This window comes from Pelodiscus sinensis, chromosome 26, assembly GCF_049634645.1.
Source record: "Pelodiscus sinensis isolate JC-2024 chromosome 26, ASM4963464v1, whole genome shotgun sequence".
Lineage (NCBI taxonomy): Eukaryota > Metazoa > Chordata > Testudines > Trionychidae > Pelodiscus > Pelodiscus sinensis.
In genome coordinates, this window is record NC_134736.1 from 20,241,913 (window position 1) to 20,269,004 (window position 27,092).

General features: G+C 57.5%; 1 protein-coding gene across 1 annotated transcript; it reads right to left on the reverse strand.

Moving 5' to 3' along the window:
* Positions 1-16,454: 16,454 nt before the first annotated feature.
* LOC142820506 (endogenous retroviral envelope protein HEMO-like) lies at positions 16,455-19,200 on the reverse strand. The gene has a single exon (XM_075909631.1). The coding sequence runs from the start codon at positions 18,941-18,943 to the stop codon at positions 17,288-17,290; it is 1,656 nt and encodes a 551-aa protein (XP_075765746.1). The 5' UTR covers positions 18,944-19,200; the 3' UTR covers positions 16,455-17,287.
* Between the last annotated feature and the right edge of the window lie 7,892 nt (positions 19,201-27,092).

Below are 27,092 nucleotides of genomic sequence, written 5' to 3' on the forward strand. Positions count from 1 at the left end.
CATGAACATGGCTGCCGCTTTTTTCCTGCTCGGGGCTTTGCCAGAAAAAAGCGCCAGTCTAGACGGGATCTTTCGGGAAATAAAGCTGGATGGGGAGCAGCCTCTGGGGTGCCAGGCCCAGGACACCAGCCTAGCAAAGGATGGGTGGGAGGTGGCAGTGACATCACAAAGGGCCTATTGGGGGACAGTGATGACCTCACAAAGAGTCTCTGGCAACAAGCACTCAGGACAGAGGTGCACGGCCGGGGCAAACGCCGAGTTTCCTGCGGCTTGGCAGCAGCATGGCCCCTTCTCAGGGTCTCTGCAGGGGCCGGATGGAGAAGTGGGACTGAGGGGCGGGGGCAGGAGCCTTGTCGACATTTTCTCCTTCCCTGCAGCTGGTCCTGTCGTCCCAGGTGACAAGGTAGGAGCCTCGGAAAGGTTTGGAGCCTGCTCAGTCTGGTTCCCCTTTGCCCCATTCCCTCTCTCTGTCTCGCCTTCTCCTGCGTCTTTTCCCCTTTCCCTGCCCCACCAAGCAGGAGGAAGTGTTGGGGAGTTGGGACAGTGGGAAGCCTCACACAGAACTCAGACTGGCAGAGTTCTCGGAGCAGGCGACCTGGCCCTCCATTTGGACGTGTGCTGAGACCCACCCCCCCACCTCCTAGCTCCCAGAGTCTTGCTCCCGAATGGCCAAGCGGGTGGTTACTGACGGAGGACACTTGCAGCCTTTTGTTCTCTTTCAAACCGATTTCGGGGAGTCATTATTAACAGTTCCCAGCCATGCGGGAAGTGCCTAACACCTGGGGTTCCACAGGGGTCTGCTTATTAAGTTTGCAGGTGACCCCAAGCTGGGAAGGGTGGCAAGTGCTTTGGAGGACAGGGTCATACTTCAAACTGATTTGGACAAACTGGAGACATGGGCTGAAGTAAACAGGATGAAGTTTAATGAGGAGAAATGCAAAGCGCTCCACTTAGAAAGGAACCACCCATTTCACACATGCTGAATGGCTAGGAAGGAGTCCTGCAGGAAGGGATCTAGGGCGTCAGAGTGGACCACAAGCGAAACAGGAGTCAACAGTGTGACACTGTTGCAAGAAAAGCAAACATGATTCTGGGAGGCGTTAACAGGCATGTCGTGAGCAGGATTGGAGAAGTCATTCTTCTGCTCTACTGTGCACTGATTAATCCTCAGTTGGAGTCTCGCTGCTGATTAGGCCTCTGTTGGAGTTTTGTTGCAGTTCTGGGCACTGCATTTCAAGAGAGCGTGTTCTACTTCCAGGGGAAAAAAAGGAAACTGTGAACCGTAATTTGAATACCTTTCTTCCGGGGCAGGGTTTTGTTTTTGTTTTGTTTTTTGAAGAGGCATTTCTGGGGCCAAATGTCACAAAAAGCCCTCTTTCGGAAGCTCCCTTCTTCCTGATGGGAGGAGGAAGACTGGGCTTCCAAAAGAGTAGGTTTCCACTTCCAGCTGAGCAAACATGTTCCCTGGATGTAGCGGGGGCGGGGATGGGCAGGTGTGTGTGTGTGGGGGGGGCGTGTTTCTGGGATACAGCAGTATATACCAGGCCTGAGAGGGGACACGAGAGCAGTTTTCAAGTGCCTAAAATGGGGTTATAGGGAGGGGAGATAAATTGCTCTCCTTGGCCTCCGAGGAGAGGACAAGAAGCAATGGGCTTAACTGCAGCAAGGGAGGTTTAGGCTGGACATGAGGAAAAACTTCCTGTGAGGGGGGTTACACTCGGGAGATATTTCAGAGCAGACACCTGTCAGGGATGCTCTAACGGTGCTTGGTCCTGCCGGAAGGGTAGGGGGCTGGACCCAAGGATCCCTGATGGCTGGTGCCCATTAGTGGTGGCTGGGCTGTGGCCGGTTGGAAGGCCTCTCTGTGTCCTAAGGGGGTGCTTGGGGGCAGGACATCAGCCTGACTGGGGTTGGGGGGGCAATGACACCACAAAGGCCTATGGAGGGGAGGGGCTAGGGAAGGGCTGAGCTCATGGAGATCCCCTGACAGCTGCACGGCAGGGCAGCCTCAGAGACACCCCCCAGCACTTTCTGGCTGTGTGGGAGCCCCCCAAAGAGGCGGGGCTGGAATCGCTCTGAGACCGACCCTGCTGGGGGTGACCTGGGCCAGCCCTTGGGACGTCCCCGGAGACCTCTCGCCCGCCCCCCTCTCCCAATCTCGCTGCTGATTGGCTGAGCCGGGGGCCACGGACAGGGAGGAGGTTTCCCGGGTGTGACCCCCCTGCCCTTCCTTTGCAGGCTCTGCACGGCCGGGGTCCAGGCCTCCAGCTGGCCCTGCAGGGGGACCGGCAGGCACAGCCCCACACAGGTGCCAGGAGAGCTGGTAGGTGAGCATGAGCAGGGGTGTGGGGGCAGTTTTCCCTTAGCACTGGGGTAGGGGGGCATGGGGACCCTGGGGCAGGGCCGGCAAGACAGGGCTGTGTTGGGCCTTTTCTCCATCCGGGACAGGTGAAGGGGATGGAAGTTGAAGTCAGGGCCTGGCTGGCTTTGGGATAGGGACCCTCAAATCCCATACACCTGGCGGGGGGGGGGAGGGGCTTGTTGGCACAGCCTGGGCACTGGTCTATTGACCCGGCTCTACCTCTCTCCCCCGCAGCACGTCAGCTCCTGCATCACGCCCACGGTGTCCTAGGGGAGAGCCAAGGCCCAGGGAACAACAGAGCCGGTTGTAACCTCCCCCCCCCCATTTCCCGCATGGGAGGCGAGTGACCTCTGAGCCGGCCCCGGACCCTGGGGTGGGCAGGAGGCTCCCGCAGGGCTGGCAGCGGTAGGGCTGCGGGCTGGCAGCAACCCCTGGGGAGGGCCAAATCCGAGCCGGGCCTGAGCAAGGTGGCCAGTGTCCGGTTTGGAACCGGACAGGCCAGAATCTGAGGTTTCTGTGTGGGAAAGAAATGGAGACAATAGAAATGAGACAATGGGAATGGGCGGGATTTCCCTGGGGAGACGGAATGTCGATTGTGATGTCATGTCAAGTGTGTCCAGTAGTTTTGTTGAGACCATCTGGCAACCCCAGGCCTGAGCCAGACTTAGGCCCAGTTCAGGGGAGACCCTGGGACGTTAGGGGCCCATGTTCCAGCCAGACTCCTGCCCCGACCTGGGTCCCTCCTTGTCCCCCTGGAGCATCTGGGGGTGCAAATCCCCCTGGAGGGCCTTGCCCACCGCTCTTTGCCCCAGGAGCTGGGGGTCTCGTTAGCTCCTCTCCCCAGGGGCTTCAGCAGAGGGATGTGGGGAGGGAGGCGCCTGGCCCAGGGGGGTTGGGAGCTGGCAGCAGGACTGCCAGAAACCAGACTCTCCAGTAGAAAACTGGACACCTGCCATCCCTAGCTGGCAGCAGGACACTGATGGGGCCCGTCTCCTCCCTTCCATCCCAGCTCAGCACAGCCCCCACTAGGGAGCTTGGGGCCCAGCTGGGACTGTCCCTCAGGGGCCCAGCCGAGGACACCGGCCGGCCGGCCAGGGAGGGTCCTGACCCCTGTGCCCACTGCTGCTGCACCAGAGGTGAGGGACCCCGCTGGGCAACGGGCCCCCAAGCACTGACACCGACAGACGCCAGGCCGGGGGCCCTGCTGAAGTGTAGCCCCCTGATCCTGCCCCCCCCCCGGGAATGGGAGCCTGGTTGCTACACACCAGACCCTCTGGGACCAGCCCCATGGAGGGTGAGTCTGTCTCTCTCCCCTCCCCCACACTCCATGTAGGACCAGCCCCTCCCCAGGCCCCAAGGCACCTGCTCTTTGTGGGGCCAGGGATGCAGCCCGCTGGGAACCCAGCCCCAGCCAGGGCCCTAGGGCAGCTGGACGCTGCAGGGGGAGAGGGGCATCACCAGCTCCTGCACTGATAGCCCCGGAGGGGTCTGGCCCTGGGGGGCACTAGAGAGGTGCTACGCCCATCCCAGGGCCAGCTCCCCCTACCCCCTGGTTCCCAGGCACCGCGTCTGACAGGCCCTTGCTCTCTTGGGACAGGAGGAGCCCGGCCACGGGGACACGCCAGCTCCCCTGGGCTGACCCTGGCCCCAGGTGCCTGCAGCTCGGCAGGGGCTGCCCCAGGGCAGGTGACGACAGCTGGGGACGGAGCCGCCTGCGATATCAGCACCTCGCTTTCCCTGCTCACGCTGGGAGTGGAGCCGCAGCCGCGGCCAGGCACCGGGGAGAGGGAGGGGCTTCCCCCCCCCCTACCGCTGGGGATAGAACCACCCACCCATCTCCTGTCTCTGGACAGGGACCTGCACAGCCTCGTGAGTCAAGGCCAGCTTACGGACTACAGCCGTTAGGCTGAACTGCCTGACTAAAGGGGCAAAACACTGGCCATTGGGCCACACTGCCCTTAGAAAAGGGGCAAGGTACTGACTGGCCATTGGGCCACACTGCCCAGAGGAAAGGGGCAAGGGGCTAACTCTGGCCATTGGGCCACACTGCCCAGAGGAAAGGGGCAAGGTACTGACACTGGCCATTGGGCCACACTGCCCTTAGAAAAGGGGCAAGGTACTGACTGGCCATTGGGCCACACTGCCCAGAGGAGAGGGGCAAGGGGCTAACTCCGGCCATTGGGCCATACTGCCCTTAGAAAAGGGGCAAGGTACTGACACTGGCCATTGGGCCACACTGCCCTAAGAAAAGGGGCAAGGTACTGACACTGGCCATTGGGCCACACTGCCCTTAGAAAAGGGGCAAGGTACTGACTGGCCATTGGGCCACACTGCCCAGAGGAGAGGGGCAAGGGGCTAACTCCAGCCATTGGGCCACACTGCCCTTAGGAAAGGGGCAAGGTATTGACTGGCCATTGGGCCACACTGCCCTTAGAAAAGGGGCAAGGTACTGACACTGGCCATTGGGCCACACTGCCCTTAGAAAAGGGGCAAGGTACTGACTGGCCATTGGGCCACACTGCCCAGAGGAGAGGGGCAAGGGGCTAACTCCGGCCATTGGGCCACACTGCCCAGAGGAGAGGGGCAAGGGGCTAACTCCGGCCATTGGGCCACACTGCCCAGAGGAGAGGGGCAAGGGGCTAACTCCAGCCATTGGGCCACACTGCCCTTAGGAAAGGGGCAAGGTACTGACTGGCCATTGGGCCACACTGCCCTTAGAAAAGGGGCAAGGTACTGACACTGGCCATTGGGCCACACTGCCCTTAGAAAAGGGGCAAGGTACTGACTGGCCATTGGGCCACACTGCCCAGAGGAGAGGGGCAAGGGGCTAACTCCGGCCATTGGGCCACACTGCCCAGAGGAGAGGGGCAAGGGGCTAACTCCGGCCATTGGGCCACACTGCCCAGAGGAGAGGGGCAAGGGGCTAACTCCAGCCATTGGGCCACACTGCCCTTAGGAAAGGGGCAAGGTACTGACTGGCCATTGGGCCACACTGCCCTTAGAAAAGGGGCAAGGTACTGACACTGGCCATTGGGCCACACTGCCCTTAGAAAAGGGGCAAGGTACTGACTGGCCATCGGGCCACACTGCGGTTACGGACTCCACCCACTGGGCTGCCCTGCCCTATGCCGGGCTCTGCCAGAGGGAAGCTGGGAGCCTGCAGGCTTTGTGGCTAGAGAAGCTGTCGTCCCCTCGGCACCAGGCGCGAGTTGGACCCAGGGGCCGGATGGTGACGATTCCAGCCCAGGGACGGGGCGTGTCGTGGCACAGACTGAAGGCTGAAGAACTCACCCAGAGGCCAGGACCAGGTGAGGTCACACACGGAACCAGGGCAGCGGAGGAGGAAACCGATCGGCCAGGGGAGAGTGGCCAGACGGGGGCTGCACCTCGGGACCTGCTGAAGCCTGGATCAGATGAAGGGGCCTCCCCGTTGCGCCGCTTCTCCCAGAAGACGAGCTCGGTGCCCTTCAGCCAGGACGCCGGGCAGAGAAGCCACCGCGAACCCGGCGCCTCGTAGCCCTGCCCTGGGCATTGGAGGCCTGGCCAGGCCCTTCCCAGGGAGACTCCCATCCAGTGCAGATCCCTACGGTGGGGGTGGGGAACCTCAGGCGCAGGGGCCGGATGCAGCCCCGGCTGGCGGGTGTCCTGCCCCTGAAGGTCAAGGCTCCCCCCTGCATTGGGGGCCCACTCTGGGGAGGGGAGGGGGGCTGTTTCTCACTAGTGTGCAGCCCCCCATAGATTTCTCTGTGGGTCAGTAGCCCCGACCCAGCAAAGGTTCCCCACCCCTGCTCTGTGGGGGGGTAAAGGTCCCTGGGAACCTGACTAGGGCCCCACCCATTTCACAGCCAGGAGACGTGCAATGGGGGGGGGAGGAGGGGGGGTGGCGAGGGGAGTCTGAGTTCCCCACGTGGCGAGGGGTCTGGGGCACCAGCTGCTCGCCTAACTCGGCCGGGATGGGACAGGAGTTGTCCTGCCCCGACACGGGCACTCGCGGAGGGGGCAGATCAGAGCCACCCTGAGGGGCAGGGAGAAGTGAGGGTGAAACGGCTCTAGCTCTGCCCCACAGGCTGCTGGGAAGTGAAATTGGCACTCTTGGGACGCTCCCACCCCCACTGCACACTATCCTAGTTTGGGCCAGGACCCAGCCGGTCAGAGAGCTGGGAAATTTCCCAGGGAAGCCCCCGGGAGTGTGCCAGGGAGCAGCGTGGACACGGTCTGGCTGTGAAATGGGCGAGGTTGCAGGGGGATGCGATGGGGCCCTAGTTCTGGCGTATTCCCTGGAAGTTGTGGGAAAGGGTCTGCCAGAAACTCCTGGCCCTGTTGGTCTCCAGGGTCATTGGGGAATCCCCTAGTGCAGCCTTTCTCCAGCTGGGGCTCCCCACCCAAAAGGGGGTCCCAGGGCCAGGGGAGGGGGCTCGCGAGCAGGGTCACTGGCCGCCTGGGTTTTCCCAGCCATGACCTCGTCTTCAGGCCCCAAATCTTCCTCTGGGCAGATGTTTGGAAATATTAAAAACTGTCGGATTTCTCCCGGCTTTCCCAGCTGAGTGGCTGGAGAGCAGCGGCTACTGTCTGGCCATCCGGCTTGGGGGCAGCCCCATTGACAGCAGCAGCACAGGAGGAAGGGAGGCCAGGTCCGGTGTTGCCACCCTTCCTTCTGCACTGCTGCTGGCGGGGGGGCTGCCTTTCCATCTGGGTGGCTGCAGAGCAGCGGCCCCTGGCAGGTCACCCAGCTCAGAATTCAGCGCCAGCACCAGCTGCAGCGCAGAGGGAAGGGGGCATGATAAGGTCTTGCCTCCTCCCCTTCTGCACTGCTGCAGGGTGTGGGGCTGCCTTCTGACCCGGGTGGCTGGAGAGCAGTGGCTGCTGGCCAGGGGCCCAGCTTAGACGACGGCGTCCCTGCCAGCAGCAGCGCAGAAGCAGGGTGGCTCCGTGTTGTGTCACTCCTACTTCTGCACCACTGCTGGCGGGGGCCCTGTCCTCCGAGCTGGGCGCCCCAGGAGCAGCCACGACTCTCTGGTCACCCGCTCGGCCGTCAGTGCTGCCCCAAGAGCGGTGCAGCAGGAAGTGCAGGAGGGGCGGGATTGCAGCACTTCCTTCAGCACCGCGGCGGGTGTCAGCCCTGCCTCCCACACCGGGTGACCAGAGAGCGGGTGCCACTGGCCAGGGGCTACCTCAGAGGGCAGCGCCGATACCAGCAGCAGCACAAACTAGGGGTGTCAACGTGTGTAGCTGGCTACACGATTAACCGATACGTCTGGGCTTATTGGTTAATCCTGTCGCCTCCACACGCCCCTCCCCCGGCTGCCTCAGGAACAGAAGCAGCAAGAGGGGGGAAGGTGGGAGCTGGTGTCTGCGGGGATCCAGCTATTAAGCTGCCTCCCCATGAGCACCAGATCCCATGGAGCTGCCTGGCCCGCACCATGGGCTGCTGCCTCTCATAGAGATGCAGCAACACGGAGGGTGAGGGAGTCAGGCAGGATCTGGTGCACACGGGAAGCAGCTTTTAAGACAGCTCCCCATGTGTATCAGCTCCTGTGGAACCACGTCTCACCCATCCCCCTCCACTGCTGCCTCCCTATCAGCGTGGGGGCAGGGCAGACATGAGATGAGATGTTCGGGGAACTATCTTCTAAGCCGGCTCTCCACACAGGCCAGCTCCATGGAGCCCCCTTTCCTCCCTCGCTGTCTCACATAGAGGCGAGGGGGATGGGGGGTTGCTCGAGGGGAGCTGACTTAAAATCTAGTTCTCCGTGAGCACCAGTTCTGCGGAGCTGCCTGCTCCTGCCTCTCACGCTCCAGAGGAGGCTGCTGCAGAGCAGCCTCTGTCCGGGGCTGGCAAAAGATCCCGTCGCACAGAGGCTGCTGTGTGGGATGCCGGTGCAGCCTCTGTCTGCTGTGTGGGATGCCGGTGCAGCCCCTCATTGCTGACTCAGGCACCAGGGACTATCGAATAATCGTGGAATTGCTACAGTTTGATGCAGTGACATGATTGTTCAGTGACTCCCGGTCTGACATCCCCAGCAAACAGGGAGGGGGGCCCTGGACGGTGCTCCCCTCGTCCTTCTCTGCCATCGCTGGCAACAGCGCCGCCACTCCCGCCGGGCAGCTGGACAGTCTGTGCCTCCCTGCCTTCCGTGCCGCTGCTGCTGGGTAAGGATGTTAAATAACGATTCATGGACAAGTTGAGGAGTCGATGGAATTTCCAGTGGCTACTCGACTAGTCGATGGGCACTTTCTGCACTTTGAACTGGACAAGGGCCCCAGCAGGGCCTCCTGTGCACTTCAAAACGGGAACTCCGTGTGCAGCCCGGGGCCAGCAGGAAGTCCCACTGACTCGGCTTTACGAGGGTCCTTCCGCTTTGAAAGGCTCAGGATCCTGGAGGCTCTTGTGCATTTCTGAGTGGAAGCACCTGCATGGAGCCTGGAGTCAGCAGGGGACTCAGACCCCTGGCAACCCCGAAGTCCATGTGGCGCTGCTCCTTTGGAGAACCCCCTTTTCACACCTTTTCCCATGAGCAGGCAGCGCCAGCACCACCAGCAGCGCAGAAGGGAGGGCGGCTTGGTGTGGCGGTGCCTCCCTTCCCTCTGCACTGCTGCGGGTAGCGGCTCTGCCTACTAATGGGGAGGCTGGGGGCAGTTATAAGGGGTCAGGTGCCCAACCTGGATGGCAACTCCATCGCCAGCAGCAACGCAGGAGGGAGGGGAGCTGGTCTGGTATCGCCACCCTCCCTGCTGTGCCGCTGCTGGCCGTGCCTCTCACTTCTCAGCTGGGCAGCTAGAGAGCGCAGGCACCATGTGCACAAGGCCGCCTGCCCCCACCCAACGCACATAAGGTCTGCGGCTGCCACCCTCCCGTTCGTGCCACTGCTGGGGGCAGCCCTGCCTGCCACACTGAGGGTACGTCTAGACTACAGGCTTCTGTCCTCATCCCACGAGGAACAACGGGGCTGCCGACAAAGGGCTTTGATGTCGGCAGGGGAGCGTCCAGACTAGCGCGCTGAGCCGACAAACAGCTGATCAGCTGTTTGTCGGCTCAGCGTTGCAGCCATGTAAATTTAAATGAAGCCGTGGCTTCATTTCCCTTTGCCGATCTTTCTAATCTACATGCCTCCATCGACGGAGGCATGTAGTCTAGACACAGCCATACTGTCGAGAAAGCATCTGTCGACAAAGAGTGTCTAGACTACATCTAGTTCTGTCGACAAAGCAAGCCGCTTTGTTAACATGACAGTGTAGACGCAAAGGACAGTGTAGATGCAATAGCGCCTTCTGGTGACAGAACTCTCTCGACAAAAGGCGTTATTCCTCGTAGATGAGGTTTACAGCCCTCGACAAAACTGCTGAGTTCTGTCAACGTTGTTTCGACAGAATTCAGCGGCAGTGTAGATGAAGTCCACATTTGTCGACAAAACCCTGTAGTCTAGACACACCGGCTACGTCTACATTGGCACCCTTTTCCGGAAATGCTTAAAACGGAACAGTTTTCCATTATAAGTATTTCCGGAAAAAGAGGGTCTACATTGGCAGGATGCTTTTCCGGAAAAGCCCTTTTTCCGGAAAAGCGTCCGTGGCCAATGTAGATGCGCTTTTCCGGAAAAAAGCCCCGATCGTCATTTTTGCGATCAGGGCTTTTTTGAGGAAAAGACTACTGTGCTGTCTACTCTGGCCCTTTTCCGGAACAGTTTTTCCAGAAAAAGGACTTTTGCCCGAGCGGGAGCAGCATAGTTTTTCCGGAAAAACAATGACGATTTTACATTAGATCGTCATTGCTTTTCCGGAAAAGCAAGCGGCCAGTGTAGACAGCTCGCAGCTTATTCCGGAAAAGCGGCTGCTTTTCTGGAATAAGTGGCCCAGTGTAGACACAGACACCCTGAGTGGCCTGCGAGTGGCCCATGCTGGCAGGACTCCCAGCTGCAAAGTCAGCGCCAGCAGCAGCGCAGGAGGAAGGGAGGCCTGGTCTGGTATCTCAGCCCTTCCTTCTGTGCTGCTGCAGGCGGTGGCGCTGCCTTTGGTCCTGGGCGGGAGCAGAGCAGCGGCTGCTGTTGTGGGGCCCAGATCGGAGGGGGCCCCACTAGCAGCGAGTGAGGGGTGGTCACTGACGGGTCCCCCAGCTCAGAAGTCAACGCCGCCCCAGCAGCAGCGCAGAGGCAGGGTGGCCTGGCATGTTGTTGCCACCGTTCCTTCCGCACTGCTGCTGGCAGGGCTGCCTTCTCCGCTGGGGGACCACAGAGCAGGGGCCACAGGGGAGGTGCCCAGCTCGGAGGGCAGCTCCGCTCCCAGCAGCAGCGCAGAAGGAAGGGGGAGTGGCTGCCATTGCATCCTTCCCTCTTCCCCCTGCTGGGGGCATCGCTCCCTTCCAAGCTGGGTGGCCAGAGCGAGCGGGATCCCAGCTGTGGGGTCAGTGCCAGCAGCAGCAGCAGCGCAGGAGAAGTGGAGGCAGCGATGCCGTTGCCACCCGTCCGTCTGCGCCGCTGCTGGCCAGGTTGGGGGCAGAGAGCAGCTGCCCCTCCAGCCGCCCAGCTGGGGAGGCCAGGAGAGATCAGGGACATTTCTTCTTATTTCCAAACTCCGCCGGGATGGGGACCTGGGGAGTGAACACGAGGCCACGGCTGGGAAAGCCCAAACGTCCGGTGCCCCCGTGAGCGACCCTCCTGCCCTCGCCTTGCCGCCCCCTTCTGGGCAGGGACCCCCAGGGGGAGAAACGCTGCACTAGGGGATTCCTCTACGACCCCGAGGGCCCCCACGGCCAGGAGTTCCCGGCAGCCCCTTTCCCACCACTTCCACGGAGGAGGCGGCAGGTTCTCAGGGGAGGTTTCCCCAACTCAGAGATCTGCCTGGATGGAGAGTGGAGGAGCAAAGGGAGGGCCTGGCCAGGAACGCCCAGGGCCAGGGCAGGGCTCACACGGCAGCACCCACGGCAGGGAGTGGCCAGAGACTCCTGGCAACAGACGGGTGTGAAAAGAAACCTGCTGCTCAGCCAGGCCCAAAACTCTGTGTCTGCTGGCCACTGGGGCCAGCCCAGATGTATCCAGCCTCCCGCTGACTCTGGAGTCCCTGCTGCCTTCTCCTGCATTGCCGGGAAGAGGAGAAGTGATTCGTGGTGTCCGAGAGATGCTCCTTCAACGCCAAAATCTCCACCCACCTCAGGGGTAGCAACAGCAGGAGCCAAGTAAAAAAATTGTGAGACTGGTTTAAAATAAAGAGATTGAAGAGAAATCAACCAATAATGGATTGTATGAGCTTTGATTTCTGGGCCTTAAGCGCACGCGCGGGTGGGTCTCAGCCATTCCCTGCAAACCGAAGGACTTGAAACACTTTTCCCATGACAGCCGAGGGGGCGGCTACACCCCAGGGCCTGTGGGGCAGAGCGGTGCCAGCAGAGCCCCTCACTGGGATGCAGCCCACAGGCACAGCCCCCTCCCCATGCAAAGCCCTCCCAGACTCCTGGCTGGAGCAGTCATGCCTAGGAGTCAGAGCAGGGGCTGTGGGTCAGAGCTGGGGTCAGGAGTCCCAGAGCAGCCCAGAGGCCGGTCTCATGGGCTCAGACTTGAACGGCCAAAGGAACCATCATGAGCATCTGGTCTGACCCCCTGCACCTTGCAGGCCTCAAAACCTCCCCCACCCCTCCGGCCCCAGCCCCACTTGCCCTCCAGCCCCACTTGCCCTGGCTGTTACTGACGCCCTCACATCACGGCTCAGTGATGGCAAGGGATGGAGAATCCCCCATTGCACGACTTGGTCTCTGCAGAGGGGGGCAGCCGCATCCACCCAACCCCTACGGGCTCTGCACATCTGACCCCTTGACAAGCCCTTCCCCCCCAACACGGGGTCAGTCGGAGCAGGCGTGTTCTGGCCGGAGCCCCCAGCCACACGGCGGGGAAAGAATTGTCTGAGCAGCTCAGCACCGGGGAGCCCACGTTTCCCTATGCGGAGCGCGGGGCAGCCGGTCCAATTCCTCCCACCCATGTCAGTCCAAGGGCCGCCGATGGGAGCTGGCAGCACAAACACTCCCATTCCCGCCCCGTCGCCTGAGCCCCCGTGTCCCTGGGCCCAAGCCCTGGGCCCTGCTGGCCGAGGAGCAGGGACTCCGACCACCACACGCTGAGCCCCCAGGAACAATCCCCGCCCTGGGCCCCTTCCTAGCAGCCCTGGCGTCTCTCCCCTCACACGGCCTGTGGGCACGGCCCGTCCGAGGGCCTCCCTGGCCACGGCTGCTGCTGGAGGCTCCTGCCCCCTCGGCGCCCCTGGGCCCGGAGCTCCCTGCGCATCCTCCTCCTCCTGCAGTCGGCCCGGCCTGAGCGGCTCCAGAGGCTTTTCTACTCCGCTCCCTCAGGGGGCAGGCCAGTCTGTCCCCACAAACAGCCCCTCTCTGCCAGCCTCTGCCCTATGTCCCTGACTATCTGTAAGTTTGTGCCCCGCAGACAGAGCCCCCCCTGCCAGACCCGGTGGTACAGGGTGTACAAGGCTCATGGCTAATTTGCCCTCCCCCCTGGCTTCTCTCCATGGTTGGTGAGAGGCTTCCCCTGCACCCTCCCACATCAGACCTGGCTCCCAGGGCCAGGCTGTGATGGGCGACGGGGTCACCGCTCCCTGCCGTGTCCTGTCCAGCCGCAGGCCGTGGGGGAGCCGCACCCGGCTGGAGTCCTTCCACCCTGAGCCGGAGCTGAGCCGGGGGGTCAGACGCTCCCTGCAGCCCCCAGGAGAACATGGACAGTAAGTGGAGTCGGGGGCCATGGTCGTGGGGAGCTGCCGCACTTAGGGGGGCTGGGGAATTCCCGGTACCTCGACCCCCAGCGAAATCTCCCCCGACATTCCCAAGAGGAGCGGGCAGGGAGAAATCTCTGCTGTCCTGATCACGGGCATGGAAACCTCAGCCCTGCCCCCACCCCACACACACAGCAGGAACCCAGAAATCATCTCTCCCTCCCCTCTCAATGTTCAGTCCCTTCTCCCCCCCAGCCTCAGTTCCTGTCTCCCCTCCTCTGCCAGGCTGTTCGCTGCCTCTTCTTGTCTTTGCAAAATATACTGTGAGGCAGAGACTTTTGTGGGTTTTCCTGCATCCAGCCACAGTTTGGGGGCCTCTGGATGCCCCTGTCCCTGCTCCTCCCGATGCAGGATGATTTAGCCCATCCTAAGATGTTACAGTGTCGGCCTGTTTACCCCCCTGCACCCCTGAGAACTTTCTAGATCCCCCCTCCCTCCAGGGAACGTGGTTCCCAGCCTTGGGCTCTCAGTGCGGATTCTTACCATGTCTACCGGTGATGCCTGCAGGGAAGTTGCGACGTCGCGGGGTCTGTGTTCACTCTGTTTGCCTGGTGGTGCTGTATGTGAGTCTACTGTCCTGTGCTGTTCTGTAATAACTCTGTGTGTGTGCCTCAGTTTCCCTGGGCACTGCAACACGGCTTGGCTGAGGAAGGGGAAGGCTGGACATGACTCATTGTGGAGGTGAATGTGTCTCTCCTGTCCTGAGTCTCGTGTCCTGAGGACCAGGGGGCCGCAGACAAGACCTTCGACCAGGAAGGGGAACAAAGGGGCGGACGGGGCTGACTCCAGGATGGTGACGAGGGTCTGGGGGGAAGGGTCAGTCTTAGTTGGGTTAGGATGAGGGAGGGGGATTGAGCAGGAAGGGGGGAGCCGGGCCCAGAGCCCTTTTCCCAGAGAGGAATGTTGCTGCCTGCTCCTGGTCCCTGTGTTAACAAAGATCCTGCGCTGCGCTGTGTCCTGTGAACCGATAAACCTTCAGTTTGACTTGCCAGTGAGAGTCGTGTCTGGCTGCGGATGGGGGTGCAGGCCGGTGACTCCCCCACAGCCCGTGACAGAAGCAAAGAGCCAGGATGGGAGAGATGGGGCCTCCTGTCTCCTTTCCCCAGCCAGAGTTAACAGGGCTCCCCCCCTCCCCTTTGAGCTTCTGCGGAGGTAAGTGAAGGTGCCCGGCTGCAGGGTTTGTGCTGGGGCTTGAGGCTTAAACCTGAGCTGTCTGCTCAGTGGCAGCCCCCGCAGGCCCTTCCATAGCCCGGCCAGCAGAGCGAGGGCTGTAGCGGGTGCTCAGCTAGTGACTGTCGGTGGCTGGCTGGACTCTGGCTCCCAGGGGAGCGTCTCCTCCCTCCCCTAGCTGGGCAGAGCGAGAGGAGAGAGGACGGGCTCGGGGGCTCCCAGCCCGAACCCAGCTGCAGCCAATACACCTGGACCTGTGGGTGCCTGGACATGCCACTTCCCTCACCCCCTGGAGCCAATCCTGCTGTAGCTGGGATCTTCCATGGCCCGGTCACCACTTCCCAGCCCGAGCCCCCAGGCCCAGACCTACCTGGGGCCCAGCAGCAGGGGAACCCCCAGACACTGACCCAGCTCTTGTGGCTGCCGACTCTACCTGGGAGCGGGGCCCAAAGGGGACACCTGTTGCATAAATTGCTAGTTTCGTCCCCTGGGGGCTAGTTCAATTTGCTTCAAGAAGAGAGTCACACTTTCAGGCTGGGTCCAACTCTATTTTATTGTTTGCAAACAAGTTCGGCCGAGGAGCTCTGTGCTCAAAGCAAGGTCGAACTTGAGCATCGCCTGAGCTGAAACTTTTATAGATTTCACATTCCTTCTGGTCAGCATGTCGCAACGTGATTGGTCACTGCAAGTTTACTCAGTTCCCTGGCAGAAAGTTTAGCAGCTTCTAAGACGTGCGCAATCAGCTAAATGATACGTGCCGTTTCGAGCTTAAGCAATGGAGGGGAAGAAGCACACTTAGTTTTTACTACACCCTGGCCCGTGTGCCCCCTCCAGCCGGCCACAACCCCTCCCGTGTGCTTCCCTGCCCGTGGCCCCCCCTCCCGCGGCCAGCCACCCCCGCCTGTGTTCTCTCCCCTGCAACGCCCCTGCCTGTGAACCCCCCCTTGCCTGGCTTTCCCCCCCCACCTGTGTGCCCCCGCCCCCAGCCTCCACCCTCTCTTCTCCTCCCCCGGGCCTATTTCCTGGGCCTATTTTGATTGCCAGTCTGCCCCTGGCCACTAATCCCCACCCAGGGACAGATGGTGCCTGAGGGGAAGACAGTCTCAGATCCGGGGCAGTAAATCTCTTCGCTCTGTCACTGGCCGGTGGGATGAACCTCAGGAGCGAAAGCCGAGACCTCAGGGCTGCTCCCCACTCAGAGCCGGGCACCCCTGGAGGCAGGAGAGTCCCTGAGTCACTGCCCAGCTGGGGCAGATTCTGTCCCTGATGCCATCGACCCCCCCCAAGGCTGAGCTCTGCTCCTCATGCTCTGATTCTCCCCCCCCCCCCCAGCCAACGTGACTCTGGATCCAGATATGGCGCATCCCCGGCTCGTCCCGTTTGAGGATGGGAAACGTGTGAGATGGGTAGACACATGGCAGCCAGTGGCTGACACCCCGGCAAGATTTGACACTTGGTCCTGTGGGCCGAGAGGGCTTCACCTTGGGGAGTCATTACTGGGAGGTGGAGGTGGGGGATGGCCAATGGGCTGTGGGGGTGTCCAGAGAGTCTGCGAGCAGGAAGGGATGGATCAGCCTGAGCCCCCAGAGGGAGGTCTGGGCTGTGCAGTGGTGGCAGGATCAATTCCAGGCTCTCACTGACCCTCACACCCCTGTCAGCCGACGGTCAGGGCAGTGTGTGCGTGTGTGTTACACCCAAGTCTTCAACTGCTGAGACATAAAGTCTCGTTGCAGCAGGCAGCCTAGGAGGCTGGAGGGCGCCCCAAAAAAAATAGTTTAACGTCCGTGACTTTACTGCTAGGACCGAGGTCCCGTCGCAGAGGGTAGCCAAACAGGCTAACAGACGCCCCAGTGTGTACAGGAAGAGCTTATTACACTTCAGATTTTAGCTGCTAGAATTCATAATTCCTTCGCAGCGGGCAGCCCAGGAAAGGCTGAGAAGTGCCCCAGTGAACCCTGTCACCTGGGAGTGACACAGATCCAAACGCTCAAGCTCTTCCTATAACTGTCCCTTTATGACCGGCTGAAGTTCTTTTGTTTGTGTTCGGTTCGGGTACAGCAGCACGGGTTCAAGTCAGAAGCTTGACACTCACTGGCTTATTTATAGGAGAAAGAAAGAGAAAAGAAATAAAGAAACTTGGTTCAGTGTATATATATATATATTTTATAAGTGAATGAGGGCACCCTACTTGTTCCCAAAGTTTATAGCTAAATCACCTTACCAAAGGTGATTTACAATAGAAATGAAGCAGTTTGACTTTAAGAAAACTATAATAAAGTAACTAACTTACAACAGAGAGACAATTAGAGTGTACACATAAAGAAAACACATTGCAGGTACAATTCTCACCCCTGCGTTCCAGACTTGGCGTGGCCAGCGTCTTTCTCTCAATCCCTCGGGAAGAAGTAGGGCGAGGTTGGGCGTCCCACGGACCTCGGGAGACAATCAATACCTGCCAGCAGGTGTAGGTGATTGGAGCTCAAATTGGGCAGGCAACTCAACCCTCTTTATACCCCTTGGGTCACATGGGCTTCTTCCTGGTCTCAAGTGGCCAATTAGGAAAAATGGCTTTGAATGCCAAGTTTCCCACGAAGGGTGCAAAGCATAATTCACACCTGGGAAGATGCAGACAATGGGCACCTCTGGTATGTGATGGGCGAAGATTCCTCTCCCGAGACAGTGCAGGCGTGTCAATTACTGATACTAGCCATCACGGCGACGGGAGGCCTCCCAGTCGTCAGCTAGCCCATTTACTGTCTGGTTTCTGTTTATGGTAGAGTCAGGGACAGGCACCACACCTGCGTTCCCAGGGCATTAAAGGCTGACTGCCTTTCTCTTGCTCTCTGGGGGAGGAGAAAAACAAGATGGGGTTCGTGGAAAAACAAGATGGGGTTTGTGTCTGGCTACATTCCACCCCCTTGACACGCCTCACTATGTCTCAGAACGCAAGATGGCGGTGATGCCAGCACCTTTTGCCCTTCTTGGAGGAAGCTAAAATCGCCCTATCGGCAGGGTCTGATCAGATAATTTTGGATCAAGGGATTGATTAGGATCGCTTCCCAACGCCATATACTGGACCTGTACAGAGGAGGTAGCAGTGTACACCAAATGCTTAACAATACATAGAAGCATGCAGCAAGCAATTACAACAAGTAAAACGGTTAATATAGTATTTACAATAGAGTGAAGGAATGGAGTTAATGAAAATCCTAGGTGTTGGGCTAGCCAATCTAGCCATGAGGCTTTTCCATCCTCAGTTACAGCATGTAGTACCTTAACAGCGCCCTTTATAGCAAGTACATCTTGTTCAATTTGTCCTGATTTATTTACATAGAAGCAGCAAGATTGGTTGATTACCGCACATACTCCCCCCTGTTGGGCCAAAACTGCGTCCAAGGCTATTCTGTTCTGCAGGGCAAAACGGGCTACTGATTGAATTTGCTCGTTAAGCAAGCCCAGAGCATCTGCAGTGTGGTTGAGTGCCTGTTCTATTTGCCCAGATACATTTACTATTGCCTTCTCTAGCTCAGCTACTCCAAGCCAGGGCAGGAGCGTACAGACGAACTGGTGGAAGCCTGTGGGACGTATTATAAGGGGATTAGTGGAAGACCTTCGTGGTGACCGGTGTAAGAAGCTCCCAAGATTAGTAATACCAGGAGCCATAATGTGAGGGTGTACAGTGAGTCCCCCAGGGGCAGCGTGCCCCATTGAGCAGCGCCCCATCCAATTCAGTGGCAGATACTTGTACGCTTTCTGCCTGCAAATGAAAAAGAGTCCTGGCTCCTCCTTCAGAATGGGGGAGTAGGGTCCCTTATACCACCCTGTTCCAGTGGGTCCTTTCTTTGGGGTATGGTGGGTAGCACAGTAACTATCATTAGCAGCTGTGCAATGCAAGGCAAGCAGCAAGTCCTGTAGGACCTGGTCCGCTGCAAAAAGCTCTGTCCTAGGGCACTGATTTGGGAGTAGGGTATTACTGGTTACCAGTGTGGGGTTGTATATTTGACCGGTGTTAGGAATTATGAATAATGACTGATTGTACCAGGCTTTCCCCTCCAGGTATTGGCTGAAGTTTAGGGGAATAATGGTGACATTGCTAGATAGTGGTGTGCCAACGTGGGAGATATTATATCCCCTGCACCTTAAGGGTTTTTGGTGGGTTGCACTGGGATAGACATCCCAGACCTTTAATTTCTTATTAAAACTTACAATGTGGGTGCACTGCTGATTCCCTAACCACCCGAGGTGAGGTCCTGTACCATTTTTGTTCTCAAAGCAGATGGGGTATACTTCCCTAGAGGTTCCTGTTATATACTCCAGAGGTTGACCCCATAGTGTAGGTTGCCATTGTCCATGCCACCCCCAAGTTCCCTTCCCAGAGTCATTTAAAAGTTTGTAGTCGCTGGAGCTGCTGTCATCAAACCAGGCTGGTCCCCACTTGAAAACGTTGCTCTTGTTCCACCAGTCATTTAAGTTTAAAGGGACAAATTCAACTCCCAGTCCTGTGGGGGAACCTAGCAGGGTGCATATCCAGCAGTTTGTAGCATCGGCTGCAGAGGCAATAGTCTGGATAGCATTCCTGAGAGGGTGCTCTGGTACAGCGGAGATCGCAGTGATTAGGAGAAACAGCACAGCTCGATCCGGAGTCATGCTGCGTCTTGAATTGGGTTTACGCTGATAAGTGAAAAGCCCTCGAGGCAATGAGGTATTGTTCTCTTGTTAACTCCTTCCCCCTGCAACAAAACAAAAAGTCAGCCGGTCTTGGATACAATCCAAGCCTCAGAAATGGTTAGTGGCAGTTTGTTGGGGTTTGCAATAATCCAAACGCCCTTGTTTTTATAAGACTGAAGTACACAGGTATGTGTGCCCAGGCTGGGGTGTTTGACCACAACAGTATCCCCAGGGGCATATTTGGAGTCCGTTAGTGGTGCCCCTGGAGCCAGAGAGGCTTTCCTTGTAGGGAAAAATCCTTTGCTAATTGGGCTACCCGTAGGGGTTTGCCGATTGTTTAGCCGTTGAACCACGGCATCCAGTCTGCCTCCCCAGGTTCCCTCCGTAGGCTTAAGGTGGTATTTTAGCAGTCCATTCCATCTCTCAATTATGCCATTGGACTGAGGTCGGTATGGGAGGTGAAAGGTCCATTGGACTCCATTCTGGAGAGCCCACTCCTGGACAGGCTTGTTTTTAAAATGTGAGCCATTGTCAGATTGAATTTCCTGAGGTGTTGGGACAAGTGCAATTAAGCGATTCAGTCCCATAATTGTGGACAGTCCTGTTGCTAAACGAGTAGGGTAAGCGAACCCTATACCTGAGATAACTTCCACTCCTGTGAGAATGTATTTCCATCCTTGCCTGGTGGTGGACAATGGACCCACATAATCGACCTGCCAGGTCCCCCATAGCGTTTTCCCATCCCTTAGTTTGGCAAACCGTTGTCCTTCCGTGATATGCCTCCTGGTCTCAGCACATGTAGTGCAGGCTTGCACTAAATCCCTAGCCTGTTGGTGGGTGATGGGCCACCCCCTGATATGTGCCTGCTTCACCAGCTCCTCACTCCCCGTGTGTCCCAGATTTTCATGCAGCCAGATGTATAAGCGTTCCCAGTCCACCTGGGTAACAGAGATCTGTGCTGCTTCATCAGCTAGGTTATTCAATTGTGCAGTCGGGGTGTTATTCTTTTGGTGTGCTGACACATGTCCAATACTTAGGGGTTGCTGGGTGGCATGGTGGTATATCCACTTCCAGTACCCTAATCCCCATATGGATTTCCCTCCTATTTCCCAGTGGTTATTTTTCCAGTTAGTTATCCACTGGGTGGCTCCTGCCCATACAGCATAGGAGTCTGTATAGATAGTACTGGCACCTGCTTCACAAGCCAGCTTTATTGTTGCTAGTTCTGCAAGCTGAGCTGATCCGTCCACATCGGTGGTTAAGGGTGTGGTGGAATTGTCTGCTGGGACAGCTGCAGCCTTTCCTTTCCATCTCCCTTTAATCAATTTAGCACTACCGTCTGTGAACCACACTCCCTCAGGGTGAGATGGGTCAAATGCAGCGGCATTTTGAATGGGAGAGGGCTGCGGGGGCAGGTGATATTCATTGGGCAATCCTACCCTCCACAGAGACTCCTTAATCATAGTGGGGTTCTGTGCGGAGTTTGCACCATCCACCCTGTAGTGTATGTACAGTGCCCATTTCTGGGTGGTCATTTTCTGTGCTACTCCTGGCGGCAGCTCCTTTCCTTCCAATATGGGCTTAATAATTGGAAGAGGAGTGTGTATGGTTATAGCGTGATTTTGTGTTAGCTCCTCAGTCTCCCTTAGAGCAGTATAGGCTGCCAGGAGCACTTTCTCATAGGGAGTATAATTGGCTTGCGATCCCTGCCATGACTTTGAGCCGAATTGTATGGGGCGTCGGCGTGCAGTTTCACTCTCTTGCCATAGGGCATAAGACATTCCTGTAGCTCCTATAGTGAGATACACGTGACATGGAGCATCGGGATGGATTGGACCCAGAGCTTGGTATGTGTGTATTTCGTTTATTAGCTGCCGCAGCGCTTCCTCATGTACAGGGGTCCATTCCCAAACAGCACTTTTCTTTAGCAGGTTATACAATGGTCGGGCAATTACAGCAAAACCGGGCACATGTTTTCGCCAAAACCCTAAAACTCCCAGAGTTTGCCTTAGTTGGGACTTGTCCCCAGGTGAAGGTGCCTGGCTCAGTTCCTGTACAGTGTCATCAGGCACAGACCTCCGCCCTCCCATCCAGACAGCACCCAGGAACTTCACCTCATGAGAGGGACCCTGGCACTTATCTGGGGGTAAAGCTAACCCAAGATTTTCTAAGGCAGTCTTTACTAAGTCCACAGCTTGCTGCACTTCTTCAGTAGTGTCCCCTCCTATTAGGATATCATCTATATATTGCAGCATTTGGATACTAGGTGGCCTGGTTAAACCATCTAGGACCTTTGACAGTGCCCCATGGCAAATAGTGGAGGAATGTTTGAACCCTTGGGGCATACGGGTGAATGTGTATTGGACACCCTTCCATGTAAAAGCAAATCTGTTCTGGTCTGCAGGCTGTAAAGGGACCATGAAAAACACGTCCTTTATATCTAGCACAGCTAGCCATTGCTTGTTCCAAGTCTGTATGGGTATGTCTACACTACAAAGTTAGTTCGAACTAACGGACGTTAGTTCGAACTAACTTTAATAGGTGCTACACTAGCGCTCCGCTAGTTCGAATTTGAATCGAACTAGGGGAGCGCTTAGTTCGAACTAGGTAAACCTCATTTTACGAGGACTAACGCCTAGTTCGAACTAGCTAGTTCGAACTAAGGGCTGTGTAGCCCTTTAGTTCGAACTAGTGGGAGGCTAGCCCTTCCCAGGTTCCCCCTGGTGGCCTCTCTGGGCACAACCAGGAAAACTCTTCTCCTCTCCCCCAGCCCCGGGCCCTTAAAGGGGTAGACTCTGGCCAGACGGCACTTGAGACAGCCAGCCCTGCCAGGAGTCTCTGCCCCGAAGCAGTGGCCCCACCATGAGCCAGGCAGCCAGTGGGAGTGACATGTCCCCTGCCCAGTCCCCCAGCACCCAGGGGCCAGCCAGGGGCCGTAGACGGCGCGCGGCCTCCTGGACTAGTGCGGAGGTCATGGACCTCATTGAGGTTTGGGGGCAGGCCCCCAACGTCCATGATCTCCGCACTAGGAGGAGGAATGCGGCCGTCTATGGGCGCATAGCAGCCGCCATGGCCACCAGGGGACACAGGCGCACCCAGGAGCAGGTGCGCATTAAAATTAAAAAGCTGCGCCAGGCGTACGCCAGGGCCACCAGGGGTGGCGCCACAGCAGGGGCTGCCACCTGCCCCTACTTCTCTGCCCTCAACCGACTCTTGGGGGGCAGGGCGGTCCGTGCCAGCCTGGGGGACAGCGAGCCGGGACTGGAGGGCCCTGACCCGGGCACACCGGAGGGGCCACCGCAGGATGTCCCAGCACCGGAGTCGGCAGGGTCGTCCAGGGAGACCGTACCGGGTAAGTAGTTTGAATTAAGTAGTTCGGGGGGGGAGGTGGCAGGGAGACCAGGGACCGCGCGCGTGGGCCATGCCTTCCACGGATCACGCAGACACCTGTACACGTGCGAGCACGTGCCATGCCACCCTTGGGCAGGTGGCTCCAGCTGCGTGACACCCAGGGGCCATTGCCCAATAGGCACATGCTTGTGCAAAGAGACGTGACATGCTCCCGACCCCGGGGCAGGACCCAGCAGGATGATTTCCCTTCACATGTCCCCTCTACACGGAGGCAGGGGACATCTCCCCTTTCCCCCCACCGCCCCGGCCACACTATACATGGCACAGGGACATGGGTGCGGTCTTGGGGCAGCTTCCAGTCCCGGGGAGAGCCAGACATCCTGACCATGGCCTCTGTACAAGCACAGCGGCTGTGACGGTGCAGGACATGGTCACCCTCACGTTGCGGAGTTGGGGAGGGGGCTGGGCATCATCCTCTGCGTCCCCAGGGAGAACTGACCCCTTCTCTTCTTTCTCTACAGCTGCACCAGCTGCTCGTGCAGGGCGCACCACCCCGCCTGGGACATGCTCCCGCACCCGCGGCCTGCTCCGGACTGCCAGCACGGAGCAGGAATACTGGGACCAGCACCTTGGGGCCCTGCAAGCCGTGCACCGCACACTGCGGTCATGGATGCAGGAAGACCTGCAGGTCCGCCACGAGCTGCTGTCTGAGGTCCGAGGGCTGAGCACCAACCTGCAGCTCCTGCTGCAGAGCATGGTGCCCCGTGCTGATCCTGCACCAGCTGTCCCCCCAACTGCTGTCCCTCCTCCCACTCCTGCTCCCCCTCCCACCTCTCCCTCCTCAACCCCCACAACCTCTTCCTCAATGTCCACACCCCCCACCTCAACCTCCGCACCCTCCACCCCATCGCCCCGGGGACGCCGAGGCCCCCTCCCTCGCTGTACTGGGAGGCGGTCGGCCCGGCGAGACCCCCACCCCTGATCCTTCAGTTTCCCCACCCCCTCCTTTCCCTTGCTTCCCCCTTTCAGCTCCCTCCTCCCAGTTTTCCCCCTCCCCTCTCCCAGCCTCTCTCTTCCCCTCTCCCACCTCCTTTTCCCAGTTTCCCCGAGTTTTGTTAAATAAACAGAGTTTCTATTTTTGAACACATGTGTCCTTTATTTTGTACATCAATAAGAAGGGGGGCTAGGGAAGGGTAAGTGGAAGAAGGTGAGGGAGGAATGGGGCACGAGCCCCCGATGGGGAGGACTGGGCTGGCTCTGCGGGCTTCTGGGGGTGGAAGCTCTCCTGCAGCCCCCCGATTGTCCCCTCTCCCCAGATGGCAGCATGCGGCAAGTGCAGCCGGTCTGATGGCCGAGTGGTGTGATGTGCCCAGTGTGGGTACTTCGGGCACTCCAAGCCAGGACTGGTTTGTAAGCGGGGCACCCCTGAGAACTGTCTGTCCGGGGTGGGGGTCGGGACCCTTTAAGCGCAGCCCTCGGCTAGCCTGAGACAGCATCTCCACGCTCTAAGTCCTCCTCTGATGCCCTGCCAGCACTGCTTCCGGCCATCCTTAAGCCCTGTTCAGAGTCCACTCAATGTGGACTTGCTAGTTCGAATTAGCAAAACGCTAGTTCGAACTAGTTTTTAGTTCTAGATGCGTTAGTTCGAACTAGCTTAGTTCGAATTAACTAATTCGAACTAAGTTAGTTCGAACTAGCGCTGTAGTGTAGACGTACCCTATGGTATTTACAATGCTTGCTATGTTGGGGACTGCTGCTGTTAGGGGTCCTGTGTTACTGTTTAATTTTCTGTAATCAATTGTGAGCCTCCATTTACCATTAGGTTTCTTTACTGGCCATACGGGGGAGTTGTAAGGGGAGTGAGTGCTAATTAAGACTCCCCTTGTTTCCAGATCTTTAATTAGCTCAGTGACAGGCACTACAGCTTCAGCTGGGACATTGTATTGTTTTACATGAGTCACAGCTGATGGTGGGAGAGCAGGAGCTTGGGCTAGTAACCTGACACTATAGAGAGGAACTTTCCCCTCCTCCAGGATTGTTGTGCTGGGTTTGCAGCCAGCTCCGAATGCCCACCTTTCCCCACCAATGATTCCTTCCTTGCCCTTTAGGATGTCCATGCCCAGTATATTGGCATTCCCAAGTATTAACTCATGTTTCCTGGGCTGCTGGTAGGGGTTTAAAGGGATATCCAGCTTTACTTTGACCAGCGGGTAAGACACAATAGTGCCGTTTACTCCTGTAACCAAAACCTGCTTTCGGCCAGAAGGTGGAGGTCCGAGAAAGTTTTCTCTTTTAATCATGGATAATTGGGCTCCAGTATCTACCAGGAAAGAGACAACAGTCTTATCATTAACTGTTACTAAAATCCGGGGGTCGTTGTTAGGATTTTCTCTCTCTGCCTGCTCAAGTTTACTTATACAGAGAGGCTGTGTCCAGACTCCATGCCTCCGTCGACGGAGGCATGTAGATTAGCCAGATCGGAAGAGGGAAATGAAGCCGCGATTAAAATAATCGCGGCTTCATTTAAATTTAAATGGCTGCCCCGATCTGCCGATCAGCTGTTTGTCGGCAGATCGGGAGAGTCTGGACGCGATGCCCCGACAAAGAAGCCTTTCTTCATCGACACAGGTAAACCTGGTTTCACGAGGCTTACCTGTGTCGATGAAGAAAGGCTTCTTTGTCGGGGCATCGCGTCCAGACTCTCCCGATCTGCCGACAAACAGCTGATCGGCAGATCGGGGCAGCCATTTAAATTTAAATGAAGCCGCGATTATTTTAATCGCGGCTTCATTTCCCTCTTCCGATCTGGCTAATCTACATGCCTCCGTCGACGGAGGCATGGAGTCTGGACACAGCCAGAGAGATTGGACCCCCACTTGTTAGTTTCCCTGGTCAATTTCAACAAGCGGCAGAAGCTCATGTAATTGCTGCCTTAGCTGCGCATGAGGAGGGTCGGAGCTGGAGCGGGGAGCACTAGGAGTTACTGCTGCTTTCTCCTGCTCAACCCCCTTTGAGGCAGCCGGAAGCTTTAGCTTATCGGTTGCCAGCCCATGTAATAGATCTCGGGTGAACCCTAGATCCAAGCACTGTTTCCACAATTTAGTCCTAAATTCCCTCTCCTGTGGTGTTACTTCGCGTCTAGGCCTAAAGCCTTCCTGCTTGCTTCTATAATCTCCTTTTAAATTCCGCACCTTAACTTTAACCTGCGGTGCCTCAGTTTCCCCAAATTCTCAGAGATCCCGCAGCATAAAATCAAATAAGTCCTGATAGGTCATGCGGTGGTCCTGAGCATGATTTCTTGTGGCTAGTGCTATAGCCTTATAGGATCCGGGAGCCCCTTTTAGCACTGGTCTTAAATCTCCTGTCACTACCTGTTGTTCCCATGGGCTCTCTTCCTGCCTCCCATTTTGGGGACCCCCTTGACGGAGCATAGCTATTATAGCAACAGTTTGTAGGGCTCCTTTAAGTTCATCCCCATTAATCCATGGGACGCTAGTGGGTTTACCTCTGTCAGCGTGATGAATTCCCCGAGCCCATCTACAGGCAAAGGTCCAGATAGACTTTGGACCTTCCTGATTCCTGGGACTAAGGAATACTCCTGCACCCAGATTTACCCTGCCACACTCCCGGGAGGACAGTTGGGTATGGCCAGCTCCTGTGTCCCATATCCTAACTAGCCACTCTATCACCCCTTCCCCAGGTCTCTTGGCAAATTCGTCCTGGATCTTTCTCAACTCTGCAGGTTCATAACTGCGAGTAGTAATTCGGGTGGGTCGGGGTTCTGTCCTTTTGCTAGTGGAGGGGTTATCTTCATCAACCTCACTCATCTTTCTCAGTTAGGTCCTTTTGGTATGTGATGATGGGTCTCATGTGGACAGGGGGATTCCCTAACTCAGGGGAGGTGGGACACTCATCATCGGAGGAGTCCCAGATGTCTCCATCCCAATCCTCCGGATCTACCCAGAGAGCAGCCTCTACTTTGGCTTGATTAATTTTCGGGGCTTGCTCTCTAATCTCGCTCTCCTTTCTGCTCCCTCCCTTTTTATTATTGGAACAAGACGTTGTTCTAATTGGTGCACATCATTGCTCAGCAAGCGCGCCCGGGTGTCTAGGTTCTGGCAGCGCCGCTCTAGCTCATCCCTTTCCTTCTGTACCCTTTCAAGCTTCATTTCCAATTTTAAATGGCTTTTACATGCTGTCTGCAGGGCACCTTTAAATAGCCAAATACACGCTCCTTTCCCCTTTCCCCTTTTCATTTTACAAGCAGTTCTCCAGTTACAGAACTGCAGCCACAGTTCCTCAGGGTTTCCCCACTCCTCTTCTAACATTTCTTTATCCCATTTAGGGTCAGCCCAACCTTCCTGGGCGAAACTCTTTTCTACCTTGCTAAAATCAGTGACAGGCTTCATTCTGCTGTATTTTGAACCGATATCACAAATCCTGCCGACTACGCCAATTCTGTCAGCCGACAGTCAGGGCAGTGTGTGCGTGTGTGTTACACCCAAGTCTTCAACTGCTGAGACGCAAAGTCTCGTTGCAGTGGGCAGCCTAGGAGGCTGGAGGGTGCCCCGAAAAATAGTTTAACGTCTGTGACTTTACTGCTAGGACCGGGATCCTGTCGCAGAGGGCAGCCAACAGGCTCTCAGATGCCCTGGTGTGTGTGCACGCTATACACCCAAGACTTCAACTGCTGAGACCGGGGTCCCTTGCAGCGGGCAACCTGGAGGAGGTTGACGGGCGCCCCAATGAGTTTATAGGGAGAGCTTATAACATCTCA

What these genes read in the sequence shown, in the direction of transcription:
- LOC142820506 (XM_075909631.1), bottom strand. Translation starts at nt 18,943, where the DNA reads ATGACTCCGGATCGAGCTGTGCTGTTTCTCCTAATCACTGCGATCTCC.